This window comes from Ixodes scapularis, unplaced genomic scaffold (genome assembly GCF_016920785.2).
Source record: "Ixodes scapularis isolate PalLabHiFi unplaced genomic scaffold, ASM1692078v2 PGA_scaffold0__279_contigs__length_252992795, whole genome shotgun sequence".
Taxonomy (NCBI): Eukaryota; Metazoa; Arthropoda; class Arachnida; order Ixodida; family Ixodidae; genus Ixodes; species Ixodes scapularis.
In genome coordinates this window covers 248803412-248819075 of record NW_024609835.1, presented here as the reverse complement: position 1 = coordinate 248819075, position 15664 = coordinate 248803412, and the positions used below count along the sequence as shown (strand labels likewise).

Below are 15664 nucleotides of genomic sequence, written 5' to 3'. Positions count from 1 at the left end.
AAAAAAAATATGTGCGAGTTAGAGCGTTTTTCTTTAGAATTCATGGCGTCAAGCACTGCGCTAAAATAGCCCAATACACACGTATAATACGTGTTTACGTTGCAGACTGCTATTATAGGGCACGTATTTACGCATATAGTCAATGCTATGAAGAACACAGAGTGAATCAGCTTATCAAAACACCAAAAGGATGCTAATATATGCCAAATCAAAATAGACGACAAGAACGAAGCATGGACTTATAGAACGAAGAACACGTACTGGATTCGTACCAAACTGTGCATGAATAATCAAAATAAAGCAGTAACCGAGTGCTGTTCTCTGAAATAAATACGATTGTTCTTTTTGCTTGAATTGCTAGCTTGTACTGACATATCAGGCTGTACAACATAGACCTGGCCCTCAATTTTCGCTAACTTAAACATCGCTCAGTAAAAAAAAAAAAAAAAGCCCATTAACTAAATAAATTAAAATTTTATAATGCGAATAAAGTCACATAGTACCCGTTACAAACAAAGAAACTAGACTGATTTTTATTATTCCCTGGCAATGATAAAAATATCACGTACGGTTTCCCATAGGAATACACTGAAGACCGGAAAAGTAGACTGCATGCTGTCTGCTTCAATTTGCAACCAAAAGTCTCGTAGACACTGGCGTGAGCTGAGCCCCTATAGCGTATATTGTAATAACACTATGGTCCGGAGAGCACAAAGGGATCGTCGCCAGGGCCCGGGAAATCGGGCTTTCAGGGGCATGGGTCCACTGCGCTGCACAAGGGCGCCGCTGCGAAGACATGCCAGTGCTTCGGTCTCCAGTGCCGGCAGAAGCCGAGCTTAAAACTGCGCGTTTCATAAAAGACCGCCCTTTGAACTCGCTCCCGTTTGCAGTGCTCCGCGACGAGACGGGACTTCACAAGTGCCCCGGCCCTCCAGGTGAAGAGTGCTTCGAAGTGCGCATATTTCTTCGAGCGCCTCGTCAGACTTGCACGAGAAGACACTCAACTACCCGCAGTTGGCCACTCTCGCCTGTTTGAGTGACATAGCTGAACCCGTCCAGGCAAAAGCTGCCACGGTCTTCAACGTGTACGACAAGATCGAGGCAGCGATCGAGAGGTGTTTGGAAGCTGGAGATGAAGGATTAGAGTTCCTCCAGCCGAGTCATTTTGGCGGCACGTCCGAGGCAGAGCTCCCAGAAAATCAAGCGCCCGCATCAGCTAAGCATCCATTTCAAGACGGGCTGAACAAGGACCTCCCGCCGAGGGAACAGGACACGGTCATTGAGCTTTCTCGCAACACATCTTTGCGACAGCTGCTCTCGCAATACCCCCTCGCCGAGTTCGAAATGCAAGCGCGTTCGAAATCAACACCACCAATAAAAAACGAGAAGAGAGAGAGAAAAAAAAAAGGGGGGGGGGGGGAGCACAGGCAAGCCTCGTAAACACAATAATAAATCCAAAACTCAGAAAAAGAAAAAAAGGTTCGAAAAACGGACAACCCCTTCTGTGTTCCTGAGTCTCGGGTTTTATTACCATAAATCACCACCAGCTAGCTTTTTAAGTATTGTTGCAGTTGCAATCGAAACGTTACGATTTTAGTTGTGGACCCCTGCCTTAGGAGTTAAGAGTAAACTGGGAGGGTGTTCAACTTCACTCACAACCTGTTACCGGAATGCCCTCACCTAAACAAGAAGGCGGCCAGGTGCCTTCTTGGTCAGGTGAGTGAGGGGCCATTTGCGACGACGTTCCTGGCAAGCATACTCGGGCTAGACAGCTTTTGAGATGGAATTTCATTACAACTATTTTTTCTTCTCAAAATGTTGTTCCACTGCGACCAGAAATGTAGGTGCACAAGAGTATAATATACATTGCAATTATGCATTACTTTCACAAAGTAATGCAACGGCTCGTCAATTCTTCTACTTTGCAAGCTACCCTACGTCAGTAATGGTGATGCGACAGCATTTAACCGCAGTGAACAATATTTGTCCGTTCATTATCTGGCCATTTAGGATAGAGTCAAGATTGAAGAAAGAATAAACATGTAGGACGAAGACGCCCTATACATGGTTTATTCTTTGACCTTGACCCGCACCAACACGCTCTTCGTCCAGTAATAGGATAGTACGGCATTTTGGAGTCACCACAATATTGTTTCACTAACTTCTTTGCGGGTACGTTCCGAGTTATGAATATGATACGAACCAGTCGTGTTTTCAACGGGTGGTGCACTACATAATCCAATCCCGATATCCTCGTGTCAAAACCCTAGCTGCCGATTCCCCGGGTTATCTGCCCCGTCCTCAAAATGCCCGGCTTTCAGAATGCCCTTATCCCCTTATCGGTTCCCCCGGTGCCTCCTCCAAGTCTCGCTACGGGTTGAAGGACGGACGCATACCGATTCTCAACCACAACACAGAAACCTGGGAAAGCAAGGGCTTCAAGGACACAATGGAATGGCAGAAAATTTGGACACTAAATACCTAGAAAAAAAGAAAACGTTCTATGACATCTGGGAACGATAATAACGTTGCAATCTAGAATGTTGAGGGCAGAGAGTTTGACACAGGAAACACAAAAAAAGGAGAGAAGGCGAATAGAAGACGGATGCAAATTAATTTATTTACTCGTTTATTTAATTATAAGAATGCTGGGGATACGGTCCATTCGTCACATGCACACTCGTCACAGGGCGATTCGTCACACTGGAACATTCGTCATAGGATGACTCGTAAAGCAGCCAACCGGTCCCACAATAGTTCGTCCCCCAAAAAATGTATTGTTCAATGTGGTTCGGGCTGACAAAGTGGTCACCTCATATCTTAGTATGTCTTTGGCTTCTGAAAGGCGAAGAATTTGTAACAGACGTGTTAGCTTCTGGTTCGGTCCCGAACATTGAATGTTGTTTCGGCCTGACAAAGTGGGTCTCCTGTGTCTTTCGCTTCCCAAGGTCAAAGAATTTGTAACAGACGTTTTAGCTTCTGGGTCCGTCCCGAACGGTGAATGCGGAGGCCATATAAGACTATTTTTTGAACTCGGACTGCATTCAAAATAATGGAGGTGATCGCAACAGAGAGAGGTAGAGCCATGATGCTGCACGAGGGGTACTCGTACACATTCAGCAGAAAGAATTCCGATACGTATTGGTTTTGTCGAATAGGTGTATGCAAGGCAAAAGTAAAAACTGATCTGGCTGCCAGCCGGATTATTGCTCGTTCAAGCTAGCAACTGAGATCAACCTGCTCAAGACTCGTAATATAATGCAAGAAAAGGCGGATGAGTATTGTACGATTAGCTTTTTTAACCATTAGTTTATGTGACAGTGGGAAGTCGTGAAACACCTCATCAGGGAATGTGGGCACTTGTTGAAATTTACACTTTACTATCGTCCCCTGCCCGATCGATGTGACCAGTTGCCCGCATGACGAGTCATCCTTTGACGAATGTTCTTATGTGACGAATCGTCCTGTGACGAGTGCGCATGTGACGAATCGCCCTCATCCCAGAATGCTGTGAACCTTTCGATCTTCACGGGAGAGAAAAAGCACAACACACACAAAACAGGAGATTATATCACGCACTCAACCACGGAAAGCGAGCGCATGCGCATGCTGAGCACGCACATTTCCAGATGCGAAACTTAACTGGCCAAACTCTGCCAGCATAAAAGACTGATGTACTCCACATGACTATTCCAGCGCAGAGACTAAGCCGAAATAATTCCCAAATACTTAAATTCTTCAATGCCCCGTATGAATTCGCGAAAGCAACACATTTTTTCTTGCTGGTAATTATGCGAGACAGTCTTACAAAAATTATTTACCATACCCCATTGCTTACTCCACAAGATTTCTCCTAACTACTGGTTGAAAATTTCCTGGTCCTCGACTGTAGCCAGTTCTTCAAAAAACCATGCAGTCGTCTGCGAACAGTGTAACTTAAACAAAAAAAAAGAATATATATTAAAAAAAAAAGAGAGAGAAAAGAAGCTACCTGGAGATGTGCAATAAATGCGGACACTGACTTGGGAAGCAGCGGTTCTCACGACATAGCAGAGGCAATAACGATGGTTACCAAAGGGGGAACCGGACACGGGGGTGGAGGCAAGACGCGGCGTTTGGGACGGGGGAATTGCCACCGGGGGAATCGTGCTACAAAGCTTTGCAACATAGAGACACACGCGTTCAAATCAGTTTCATCATCAACTGCGCGTGAATTGGTATTGCATCCCGCTTTGCAAACCACCAGTGGGAAGGCGGCGTCCTTTTTATCCGGGCAGTTCAAAACAAGTGAATGTTGCTGGAAACTGAAAGAATTTAGTAGAGGCCTTAAGCCGACATGAGTGGTGATGCATCATTTTGATCGTTTTGCTCCATCCTGCCAAGAAAAGGCACTCTCGCTCCGTGTGGTGGTTGCTTCGACAGTTGCTGAGAGCAGTGCGCGCAGTGTCGGCGCTTTCCAACGCCCTCCCCCCGATTTAGCGAGAGGGAGGGCAATGAAGCTCCATCTATTTGCGCCTCAGTCGTTTTAAGTCCTGTTCAGGCACTTGCGACGTCTTAAGACCGAGGGCCTTGGTTCCTCTTAATATATATAACGAGGAGAGGACACACTAATGCCATCTATTGGGTAGCAGTGTAAACTTGGCGGTCCCGCATATTTTATATTTCTCTCCCGCATCATCATTTCTTTCTTGGCTCGATAAACTTTTGTCAACGTTATAAACGGTCTTTTCTTATAGGTATTACGCATATTTGACCTCGGAAATCCCGCAAAACCTTCGCTCTTGTGAAATGCAGTTCCAGGGTCACCGCATAGATGGCGCCAGCGTGCCCAGTGTGTTCTCTCGTCCTAAGAAATTTTAAGAGGTTTCAATAGGTCTTGTCTCTCTCGGTCGTACTCGGTTGCAAGTGTGTGAACGGGCCTTTACGAACGAATTTCCGAGGTGACAAAATTATGGGAAATGTAACTAATTTTAATTGAAATCGGGCAATTACTGAGGTATGAAGTAATTAATTATGAGTAGGATTACATGTAGTCAAAAATGCTGAATTACAATTAGAAATAAATCATAAAGTAACGGTAACTGAAGTACTGTATTATAACTGCTACCCAAATATGCTGAAAAGCTGTTTTATCCATATCTGGCCATGTCAAATCAAAGAAAATCAATGTTGAACAAAACTTTCAAGTCGGTTCCCCAGTACAACTGGTCTGTTTAGCGTCCTATGCTGCCCATACATCAGAAGTGGTCAAGTAGTGGTAACAGTGACGTCACAGAAGCTGGAGTGTCACGCTGTTGCATGTCGCGATCCTGGCGGTTGGACGTAGAAATGCTAACGAGAAGCTGCAAGTAGCACAACCACTGATCTCTATGTATATTTGCTGGATCGCGTTTGACCAGCTCCGCCTATGGACGGGAATGCGGCCACGGTCTGCCCTCTTTTTGGTAGAGCTATATTATCTCTAGCCATCATAGCAATATGGCGGACAGCGCAATGGCGGCAGGCTGCCATAAAATAGCCGTAGATCTAGTACACTGTACCGTGGGTGATATTTCGTGCTTGAATGAAGTTGTTCGACGAAGCAGATTCTTGAAACCCGGCGTGAACGGTAGCCTCATCTTTGAGGACCCGGTGAAAGTTCTACGAAAGCGCAGCACCGGGGGAAAGCAGAGCAGCTCGCATCGAAAGCAGACTCCTTACCGTCGTCTGCTTTCGATGCGACTTTCGATGCGTGCTGTGCTGCTTTTCTCCGGTGCTGCAATTTCGTGAAACTTTCCCCGGGTCCTCACAGATCGGGCTATCGTTCACGCCGAGTTTCAAAAATATGTTTCGTCAAACAATTGCAATGAAACACGAAATATAACCCACGATATTTTGATGGCAGCCTGCCACCACAACTGCCACAACGCTGTCTGTCATGGATGTATTATAGTGGCTGCAGCAGCTGTACCTTGGCTAGAGGTGATATAACTCTACCAAAAAGATGGCCGCCAGTGACCGCATTCGCAGAGCGGGCAAACGCGATCCAGCAATTGTCAGAGATTAGTGAGCACAACCCAACGTTACTAAAACCACAGTGAATAAGCATACAGTGATCCCACTCAAGGCCCGGTCCGGTAATCGGGCGTTAGGCAGCGCCCCTCACCAGATATCGCGAACTAAACACTTTTTATGTTTCTGATTTCTTGTTCCAAAACGCCGTGTAAAAGTAATTGTTATAAAACAAATTAAACCAGTAATACTAATTTTAAAAAAGTATAAGAGATCCGATTTTTTTCGGGAAGGAATAAAAGAATGCTTGACCGAAAACCGTTACACGGTTACCTAGGGTTACGACCAATGAGAGGAGTCGAGGCGCCGGGCGGCCGGGCTAGACGGGCGACGAGCTGCCGCCAGGCTGCTGCGGAGATTGTGGAGTACACTTGCATTTTCGGCCTTTAAATTCGAAGCTGATGATAACGGACCCGCTGAGAAGCTTGTAAGTTGTCTATTATGATTTTTGTTATACTTCGCATTCTGAAAGTCGTCGTTTCCGTGGCAAATATCGCTGAGGAACTCGTCGACAGACTCGTATAGTGGTGAATTATAAGCGTGTGTATATTAGTGAGGTGCTGATTTTCCTCCTTGCATGAATGAAGCTAGCGCCGAATCGTCTTTCTATTCGGAATCATGAACAACAAAGTAACCGCGGCTTTGCACATGTAGAGAGAGGCTGGAAACTGATGCAGCCCAAACGAAACTGGAGAAATCGCTGAGCGTACTTCGGCGTCGCGAGTTTCGATATAGAATTTACTGATCGCGTTCATTTTAATGTGTTCTCAAGTAGTGCCCTTGAAATAAGGGCATCCAACTAGTGCAAACATATGTGATCGTTCTGGTAGGTACAAACCCTAGTTCAAATCATGTTAGAAACAAAAAAAAAACAAAAAAAAATCCTCGGTGAATTGCTGCGTTGAAAACGGCACTACGTCTCCTTGTCAATCGGTGTTCGGGAAAAATTAAATGTTCACATCAAAAAAAAAAAAAAAAAACGAAACACATGTGGATGTTGCTCGAAATTCTCTATCTCATATGCGCAAATTACTTTGATCAGTAAAAGAGCTCCGAGCGCTCTATAAAACCTGTGCTTTATATAAGCAACAGAACTTATGACACGGAGAACAGTCAGATGCTTTCAATTCTGTAGAATTTCTTAATTGCTGTAGATAATGCTGTGTGCATGCAGTTTTGAGTTTTTATTGTATTGTTTACTTGTGCAGTACATATATGATTTGATGTGCTCTATTTTTCATGGCTCTTGATGTCCTTGTGACCTGTCAAAATGTGTTGCACTAAGCTGTGTGTTCGATCATCGCGTTTCACACTTGCCATAAAAGCTGCCATCCACAATATTTTTGTCATAACATGCCAATACTCCGCAAAAAAAAAAAAAAAGTGTCGGCCTTGTTTCATGTTTGTAAATTGACCGGCATCCGTGCAAACTTTGTTCTATGGCTGTATTATGTACGCTATGTTTGTGACTCTTTTCGTTTGCATTGTACCATGCATCGATCCAATAAACAGTCCCCTACGTGAAAAAAAGACTTTCTTGTCTGAATGTGATCGCCTGGAAATGGTGTCCTGTGACTGGCGCTTTAAATAAAGCAATACGCAACGCGAGAACGCGAGGAACGAAAACCAAAATACCATGGGCGCCGCCATCTTGGAAAGCAAAACAACAAAACAGAAGCATAAAAAGTGGTTTAGTTCGCGATATGTGGTGAGGGGCACTGCATGCAAAAATACTCTCAACACCATGTCTCCCGATTACCACAGGCTTATTCTACAGTGGGCAAACTGTATATGATAAACTGTGACTAAAACACTCAGTTGGGAAACTCACCGTCGAAACCCGGGCCGCTGGCGTCCACCGAGACCGAGCTAAATACGACAACAGCGCCACTCTTTATCATTTGTCTGTACTGTGGTCACCTTGAGCTTTTAGAAAGCATGTTTTTGTGTAAAAACGAACAGAAAAGACTCTCTTTGTACGAAATTTATTGGAGTTTAATACAAAATGAAGGACGCGTGATGTTTTTAAAATCTTTAGTTTGCAAGGCTTTGCGGCACAATTAATATTGTTTTTATACAACCATGCCTCAGCGGTGCTTTCAGGTAGCGCGTCCCGACCGGTCGTGGTCCCGACCTAGGTGCATTTTAACTTCGGTGGTACGACGCGGCGCGTCCGCTGGGGAGACGGGGGTGGCACCCCTGTAACCTCTTCCGCTGTATCTGTTTCGGCCCAAAATGGCCGATTAAAGCCAAAATAGACGTCACGTGCAGTTCCTCGAGTGGCCGCTGCGGGAGAAATGGCGGCGTTGTGTTCGCCATTAGCTCGGTTCTGGTGGACAGATTGGGGACACCTTTTCAGAGCAGTCTCTATGGCAGTTTCCCAACTGAGTGTTTTAGTAACGTTGGCACCACCGAACGCTAGTGTCGCTGTCGTGACGGCGTCCCAACTTCTGTCTGCCGATACTTCCGTGGATTGCAACACTGAAAAGCGACCTGCAGCAGAATAGGCGTCGGCCATTTACACTGAAGCTGTTGGGACGCCGCCAGGATCGCGCCTGGCGACAGCATGACGCCATCGTGCGGAAATAGAGGGAGCACTTTTTCGGACGCGGTAAGCACACTATAGACGTTTCCACTGTTTACAAATATCACAGTCCACACGTGATAAATGACAGTCCAGCCAGCGCTCGCGCGCCATATCGGTCAAAAGAGAAAGTGCACGTGCACGTGCATAACACACGAACACAGAAATGAACACGCCCTCAAACGCTTTTATGGAAAGGTGAATACTCTGTTTCACCTTATGATGTACCGCAGGAAAGGCTACAAGCGCGACCTCCTTGCTCTAGGGCACATCTCGGCGGCACAAGCTCTCCGCTGCCAACGCTATGAGCTCGCGCTTCTAGCCTTCGCTGCGGTACAACATAAGGTGAAACGAAGTATAGTTGGAGACTCGTTCCAAGCAGCATAATACTGTCAGTGACAGGTGAAGAACGAAGTGGAAGCTCCTCCCACCCCTTTCCACTTCAGCGGAGCGAACGGTGGAAAGGAGGCAGCCTTCTCTCCAGCGTTCGCACTACTAAAGTGGAAAGAGGAGCCCAACCTGCAACACCACCATATGCATGGATTGTGGTGCAACAGTTCCTATCACACGCATCAAAACGTAACAAGGGAAGGAGGAAATGTAGTCTTTTGGCCCTCGCCTAGCGCGCCTTTGCGTGCGGGCCAATAATGTTCTCAATGGGGTCCTGGACGGAGGTTGAGCGAGTCCGTGACGGCCAAAAGGGGAGCTCGGTCGAGTCGGTCGCAATGGAAGCGCGGCCAAGACCGATGGGACTGACAGGAGGAGACACAGCCAAGTGGCTGAACGCTACTCCTTTTTCCTCTTTTGCTATCGTATTCATCGCTCGCGTTGCACTAGGCTGAATAAAATAGAGCAGTGACAAAGCGAGCGAGAAACTAGTTCACCTTTATCTCGACTGATTGGAACCTTCCTTGACTGAGTTACGTGTGAACAAGGTTGGGGGCACGTCACACACACAACCTGTTTGTTTTGGTTTCCCCGCTCGCTTTTCTCCTTGCGACTGGTCCCGGGAAAGCCACGAGGAATCGCGAATCCCCGAGAAAGAAATCTCTCAACGGGCGTTCGGCGCAGTGCCCATTGTGAGCAGTTGCACGGCGCCGCAGTTGCTCGCCATTTGTGATCCGTCCGACTGGTTCGAAAAACGTGCGCGGCGCGCGAAAGAGCCCACAAAAATAAAAATAGGCCGAAACGGGCAGACAGAAATCACGCTCACTCGCAGCGGCAGGGGGGAACGCAGCAGTTCCCGGGCTCCGAATCACAGCCGCAATCGAGACTCGCTTCGGCGGCAAATACGCCACCAAAAAGCCTGGCTATCTGGGGTTTCGAAGACGGTCGCATTTTCAGCGCGGTGCCGGCGACACCAACTGGTGCAAAGACGGCACACCGCTGGTGAAGCTCCTAACTTCGCGAACCTCGGAAGAACGTCAGTCCCGGGCGCCCTTTGCCAATGCCTTTGCTCGGAGCCTTACGTCACAGCGCTGCCTTCTCGACGCCCATTTCTCGAATTCTTACTGGCTCGAACAAGTTGGCAGGCTTTCGGAGAATCTCCAAAATACCGCGCGGTGGAGGCAAAGGATGAATCCATGAAACGTGTGACGCGGCCAGCGAGGAGTCCCCGGTTGGCCCGAGCAACGACGCGGAGCACGATTCTACCGACGACCCTTTGACTGACGGAAAAAGCCATACGTGCGCGATGTCGTGAGAAGCCCCTCGATGACAGGGCTGCACTGTAATAGCGTTCCGTTGTTGCCGCGGCCGCCGATGAGGTCATGACAGGAAAAGGCAAAAAAAGAACGGCTACCCTCGTTTCCGACAGCACTGAGGTGTCGCCGAAGGCTGCCGCACCAAAGTCGTTCATCGGACGTAAAAACGAAAAGCAGTGCAATTTACCTTCAAGGTGCATCCGTTTTGTCGCCGCACCAGCCGCAGATTTCCATATCGGGCGGCGCCGCGTGTTCAAGCGAGGGTCTCGGTCGCACGTCGGAGAAGCACTTCACTCTGACCACACTCGGAGGCCGACACGCATCCGGCAATGATCGTCGCGAAGCCGATGTCGCCTCGGTGTTCAATCAAAAGTCGCCGAAAAGTTTTCGACCGACACAGCCCACATCCACTGCCCGTTTCACTGCAAACAAACAAACAAAAAACTTCTGCGGCTTTTTCTTTTTTTTTTTTTAGATCGTTTTGAAACGGAAATGACGTTGCATGACGTACATGTGCTTCACACCGCGCCACCGCACCGCAGTCTGAGCAAAAATGTGGCGAGCAGCAAGCGCTGCAAGCAGCGCATTGTACGTCATCGTTAGTCGTCCCCCGACCCGCACCAAGCGGCAAGAATACTAAAGCTTGACGAGAGTACGCCGCAAAGCGTCGGACGCGTGCATTTTGAGCAACGAAGTTGGTTTTGGCCACTGATCATTTGGCGCGCCGCAGTTGGCGCGTTTCGTTCTCGTAAGGCTGTATTCCAAATCTTACCCAAATGAATCCGAGTGACTCTGGCGGGTCGTGTCACGTGACAACACAGATTGAAAAGCGCTGGGCGCGGGTAGGTTTTGGAACGTCTAGGTGCAAAACCCTTACCCTAGAGTAACATCGAATACTTTTTGGAACACGGCCCTAGCGTCGCGGTATACATGTGACGATACAAGACGCGCTGTCGGAGACGCTGACGCGCCCTAGACAGCGTTGCGTCTGTGGACTAGCGAAGACCTAACCACCTAACCGCCCTAACCTCCTTGGTTGTGCGTCTCATTGGAGCCGCTAGGAGCACCTCGAGACGGCTCTGCTCGAGATCAGAGCAGCCGAGTGCAGCTGTAGCCTCCACCGTGGTAAGGAGAAACTAGCGCCACAAGTCGCAAGTGGCAGAAAGTAGGGCGTGAGACTGAAAAAAGTAAATCAGTCAGTCAGTCAAATGGGCCAAAACTTTTTTAAAACAGGGCGGGCATTTGTAGGAGGAGTGCCTCTGGTATCGTGAATAAAATGAAATCAGATAAAATATTGGGAGACCGCCAGATGGCGCCACCAATGTCGTTGGCGTGCGCAGGCGCGGCAGGCGCCCTCCGGTTCTCCTCCTCCCCCTCTTTCACTCTCTCTCCCTCCCGCTCCTTGTTTTATTATTCTTTTTTTTTTCGGTTTGTTTTCCTCGTTTGCTCGATCGGTGTCGCGCTGGCCGCTGGCCCGCTGCGAGCGGCCAGCGCGGCACCGGTCGAGCAGACGAGACGCGCGCGCTTCACTTCGCAACAAATGCGCTTCGCGAGATATTAATTACCAGTGCAATAAAACAAAAACAGCACGTTCATTGAAATGTATATTTTATTGAACACCATTCAAATTAGTTGCAGTATTCCAAGCACGTATTTACAAACTCCGTCGGCAGTCCACCGCCCCTTAAGCGGAACCAAGAACTGTAGTAGGCAGTAAACGTTATCAAATATGTAAAAACCAAATTAACTACTTTAATGTACAAACTAACAGAACAGCACTTATAATCGAATTATCTAAATGCGTCTATAAACAACTCCTACAAACAAAAATGCTGAATACCCAAACAAACTAATCAACTCAGATATAAAGCAGGCTTGCATTTTAATTTAGTTAACGCAGGGTTGGAGGCAAGCTCCATAAGAATAAACGATAAATAAACCATAAACAAACTCGCTAATTGGCAACGCAAAGAAGAAGAAAAAAAATCTTCTGGAGTGACTGACTGTGGGCGCTTTTAGGTACTCTATCCTAGAAGCTGTCAAATTAACTAAAGACTCTGACAGCAACTCACTTGGAGGAACCAGTCCTTGCAGCAACAGATTCGTAAAAAGAACGGTGAGGCACGTGTTTTTCCGCAAACGAATCTTCCTACATTTTGCAAACGCGGTTGCACCGGCGTGCTTGCTGCACAGACGACACGGACGCAGCTTGCTCACCGGCAGGCTCCGAAGTCCTGGCGCTTTGCATACGCAATCCATTTCGATGCTGTAATGGAAAGATTGAGAGATCATATATTTCAATGCTTCCAGTTTCGAACGTTGACAAAAAAGTTTGATATAAAGGCTCACCCGCCGTTTGTTGGAAACCGGAAGAATAAGCACTCCGAGTTCTTTTGAAGAACTGTTACTCCACTTGGCCGCGCAGTAGACTCCGTAATACGCCGTCATGAGGCACGCAACCCACTCGGCAGAATCTCTGTCAAACTAGAGACGTCTCTAATCCCTCTAATCATTTTCTGAGCGCAGACGCGCAGCTCCGTACTCCGTAAAATCTACACTTTCGATTTCAACACGCGCGGAACCGTTTGAAAGCTTGGAGTGACGAGCTCAAGCAAAAAGAGAAGACAAAAACGGTCGTTTGCCCTCACACTGAAGGTTGGTGATTGGTCGGAAGAGCCCAGAGTGCTTCGGTTTTGGTAGCGAAGATCCTATTCACGACGCCAGCGCTCAAAAGTACAGCGGCGAAACAGTCTGGCGTGAGACTGTTGGCTAGACCAACGAATCTGCTCTTTGGGTGGACGTACGAGAGAGAAGCCAGCGACGCGGCGCCCCAATCGGCCCGACCGGGAACTCCGTTAGCTGCATTCGGCTGATCAGAGCTCGAGATCGAACCGTGTCGCCACCGTGCGGCCGAAATTGGAAACGCGCGAAAGCGGAGATATCGCCGTGCGTCGTCTGCTACGGGCGCACGCTCAGAAACATGGATCTCGACGACGCAAGCCCGTTTCAGGCTGAGCTTGACATTCCTTATTAAATGCTTTATGTTTTTGTTGCCGTTTCTTCTTACTAAAGGTTGTGTTGTATCGTTTCCCACGTGTAGAAATTCAGCAAGGCGATTATTATTAAGTCGGAAGCTTCCATAATCTTAGTGTGTTGGTTTGTATACAATCGCTGTTCCCACGTATTTTTGTTATCTCGCACAAACCGTGGCTTTCATAAAGCATTGAATGTTGAGTGGGCCTGTGGTTTGATTAGAAAAGTAACCCGACTGATCGCTATCCTTTAGTAGACTAATCAACATACGGAATAAATCCGTATGTTGATTTTTCGCCGGTCATATTGCGTGAAAGACGTTAAAACTACATATTTTTTACTGCTTTTACTATGTCATAAGTGGCATATTGCATTCCCATTCTAAACTTTACGTTGTGAGTCCTAAATAAATATGAACACGGGAAGCCTTTCAAAATGCAATATTTTATAACTTATTATTTAAACAGTATAATCACCCTCGGTGAAATGTCAAGCACGCTGAAGTGGTTTACCGTGCAAGCCAGTGTCACAAAAGAAATAAAGACGTCGAAACTATTAAAGCAGGCATTTTTACTCCTTGTTGACTTTCTCCAGCACAGGACTCCAATTAACCGACAGAAAAAAAATTGCAATCAAAGCATTACTTGAATAATGTGAAAGTTAATCGATGCCAACTGCCCAGTCTTACGTTAGGTGAGGGCGGAGGGTGATCGGAAAGTCTCGTGAAGCCTCGCTAGCTTTTATCAGTAAAAGAGTATCACTGCGGCCGATGCTGTCTGTGTCGTGGTGCGCGTCGTTTGCTGGGTTTGCAGATTCTACTGTGCTTGAACACAAGATTATTTAGCCAGAGATTTATAGTATTAGCCTCTTGACACCCGCGGCCCTCATCGAGAAAATTGAAGCGGATGAAACCACACTACCGAGAAAAGCATTTAATAACAGGAACATTGCTGCGTTGCTCGGTCACACCCGTTTATTACAGTCACGGCAGATATATTGGAACAGTTTGTTTCACTTGTTTCAGTTGTCCTGCCAACCGTGCAGTTTGCAGATCACTAGAAGAGACACACTCTCCTCATCGAAACGCAGTCGATGTGTTCAGACTCCACAAAACTTACCCACACTATGGCACAGTAAAAGGGCAGAGGAACTCGATAGCATGGTAATTTTTAATACAGCGCTAACTTATCTTCATTTTAAATATTTATATTACTGCAAAAGCTAGAAGTTAAAAAAAAAAAAAAAAAACATAGAAGCTGCGATTTCACTGCCCACAGTACCAGTATTATCTTATCTGGGTTGGAATTTACTTTTTTTTTTCTTTATTGCCGCGTTGAAGAGCCAACACATCCATTAAAAAAAACAACAAATATTTAACATAAATATTCCAGTTCAGCCGGAGACAGGCATCAGTCGTGGTTATCCATGCTTTCCAACGTCTGACTGGAGCAGACGACGCACCCACAGAAGCGATTATATAAATTTAGGCTGCACGCTTGCAACAGGATTCGATCTTCACTGAAGCACCGAACAGTACCGCATCCTTTTCCGCCCGCTAAAATTGTTTTCCCACCGATAGTATGCGACAAAATAAACGCAAGAATATACGCCGTCACGCGCGCGAACGTGGAGAGCCTATGGGGCAGCCGTTCTCCTACCCCCGCTTTGATGATGATGATAGCGCGACCATAGCGCCACCTTTAGGTCGATCTCGAGGCCACTACGCTAACGTAGAGTGCCTAGATTGAAGAGCAACGTTGGCAGCAACGTTGGTTGGCAGAGAGTTATTGGAAGAGAGGGTCTATCTCAGACCATGGCCGTGTTCCAAAATTTACTCGATCTCACACTAGGGTAAAGCGCTTTCGAAAAGTTCGAAAACCTCATCGAATTCATGGCTACTGTCACTGATCTCAATGACAATTGCTGGATCGCGCTTGCCGCTCCCGCAAGTGAAGCCACCGGGCCTCACTCGCTTGGGATACGATTTGCCGTTTTTGCTAGCCTTTGCTGCGGTTTTCCAGCGTGCTGACGACACGTTTTCTACTCGTTCGTCATCATTTGCCGAAGATGTTCTTTAAGATCCTGTGTGAGCCGTGATACTTGCCGTTGAGAACATTTAGAATTTTTTACAAAAGCGCAGTGCCGCAGGAAAAAGGCACAACTCGTCGAAAGCAAGTTTCACCGGTCTCGCGACATGTTCAAAGCTCCCTTGGCACGCCGAAGTGCTGTGTCTCTGTGCCTTCGCACGCTTGGATGCCGATCAAGAATGGACGCCGTGTAGATGTGTTTTGCG

At 47.2% G+C, this 15664-nt stretch overlaps 1 protein-coding gene across 1 annotated transcript in view; it reads right to left on the bottom strand.

The window, feature by feature from the left end:
• Positions 1-10835, bottom strand: part of LOC8031815 (CDC42 small effector protein 2) — a 63963-nt gene extending 53128 nt beyond the window's left edge. Inside the window, exon 1 of the mRNA XM_040210370.2 lies at positions 10526-10835. Within this exon, the coding sequence (XP_040066304.1) occupies positions 10526-10538 (13 nt within the window). The 5' untranslated portion in view covers positions 10539-10835. The remainder of the gene's footprint in view (positions 1-10525) is intronic.
• Positions 10836-15664: the final 4829 nt, after the last annotated feature.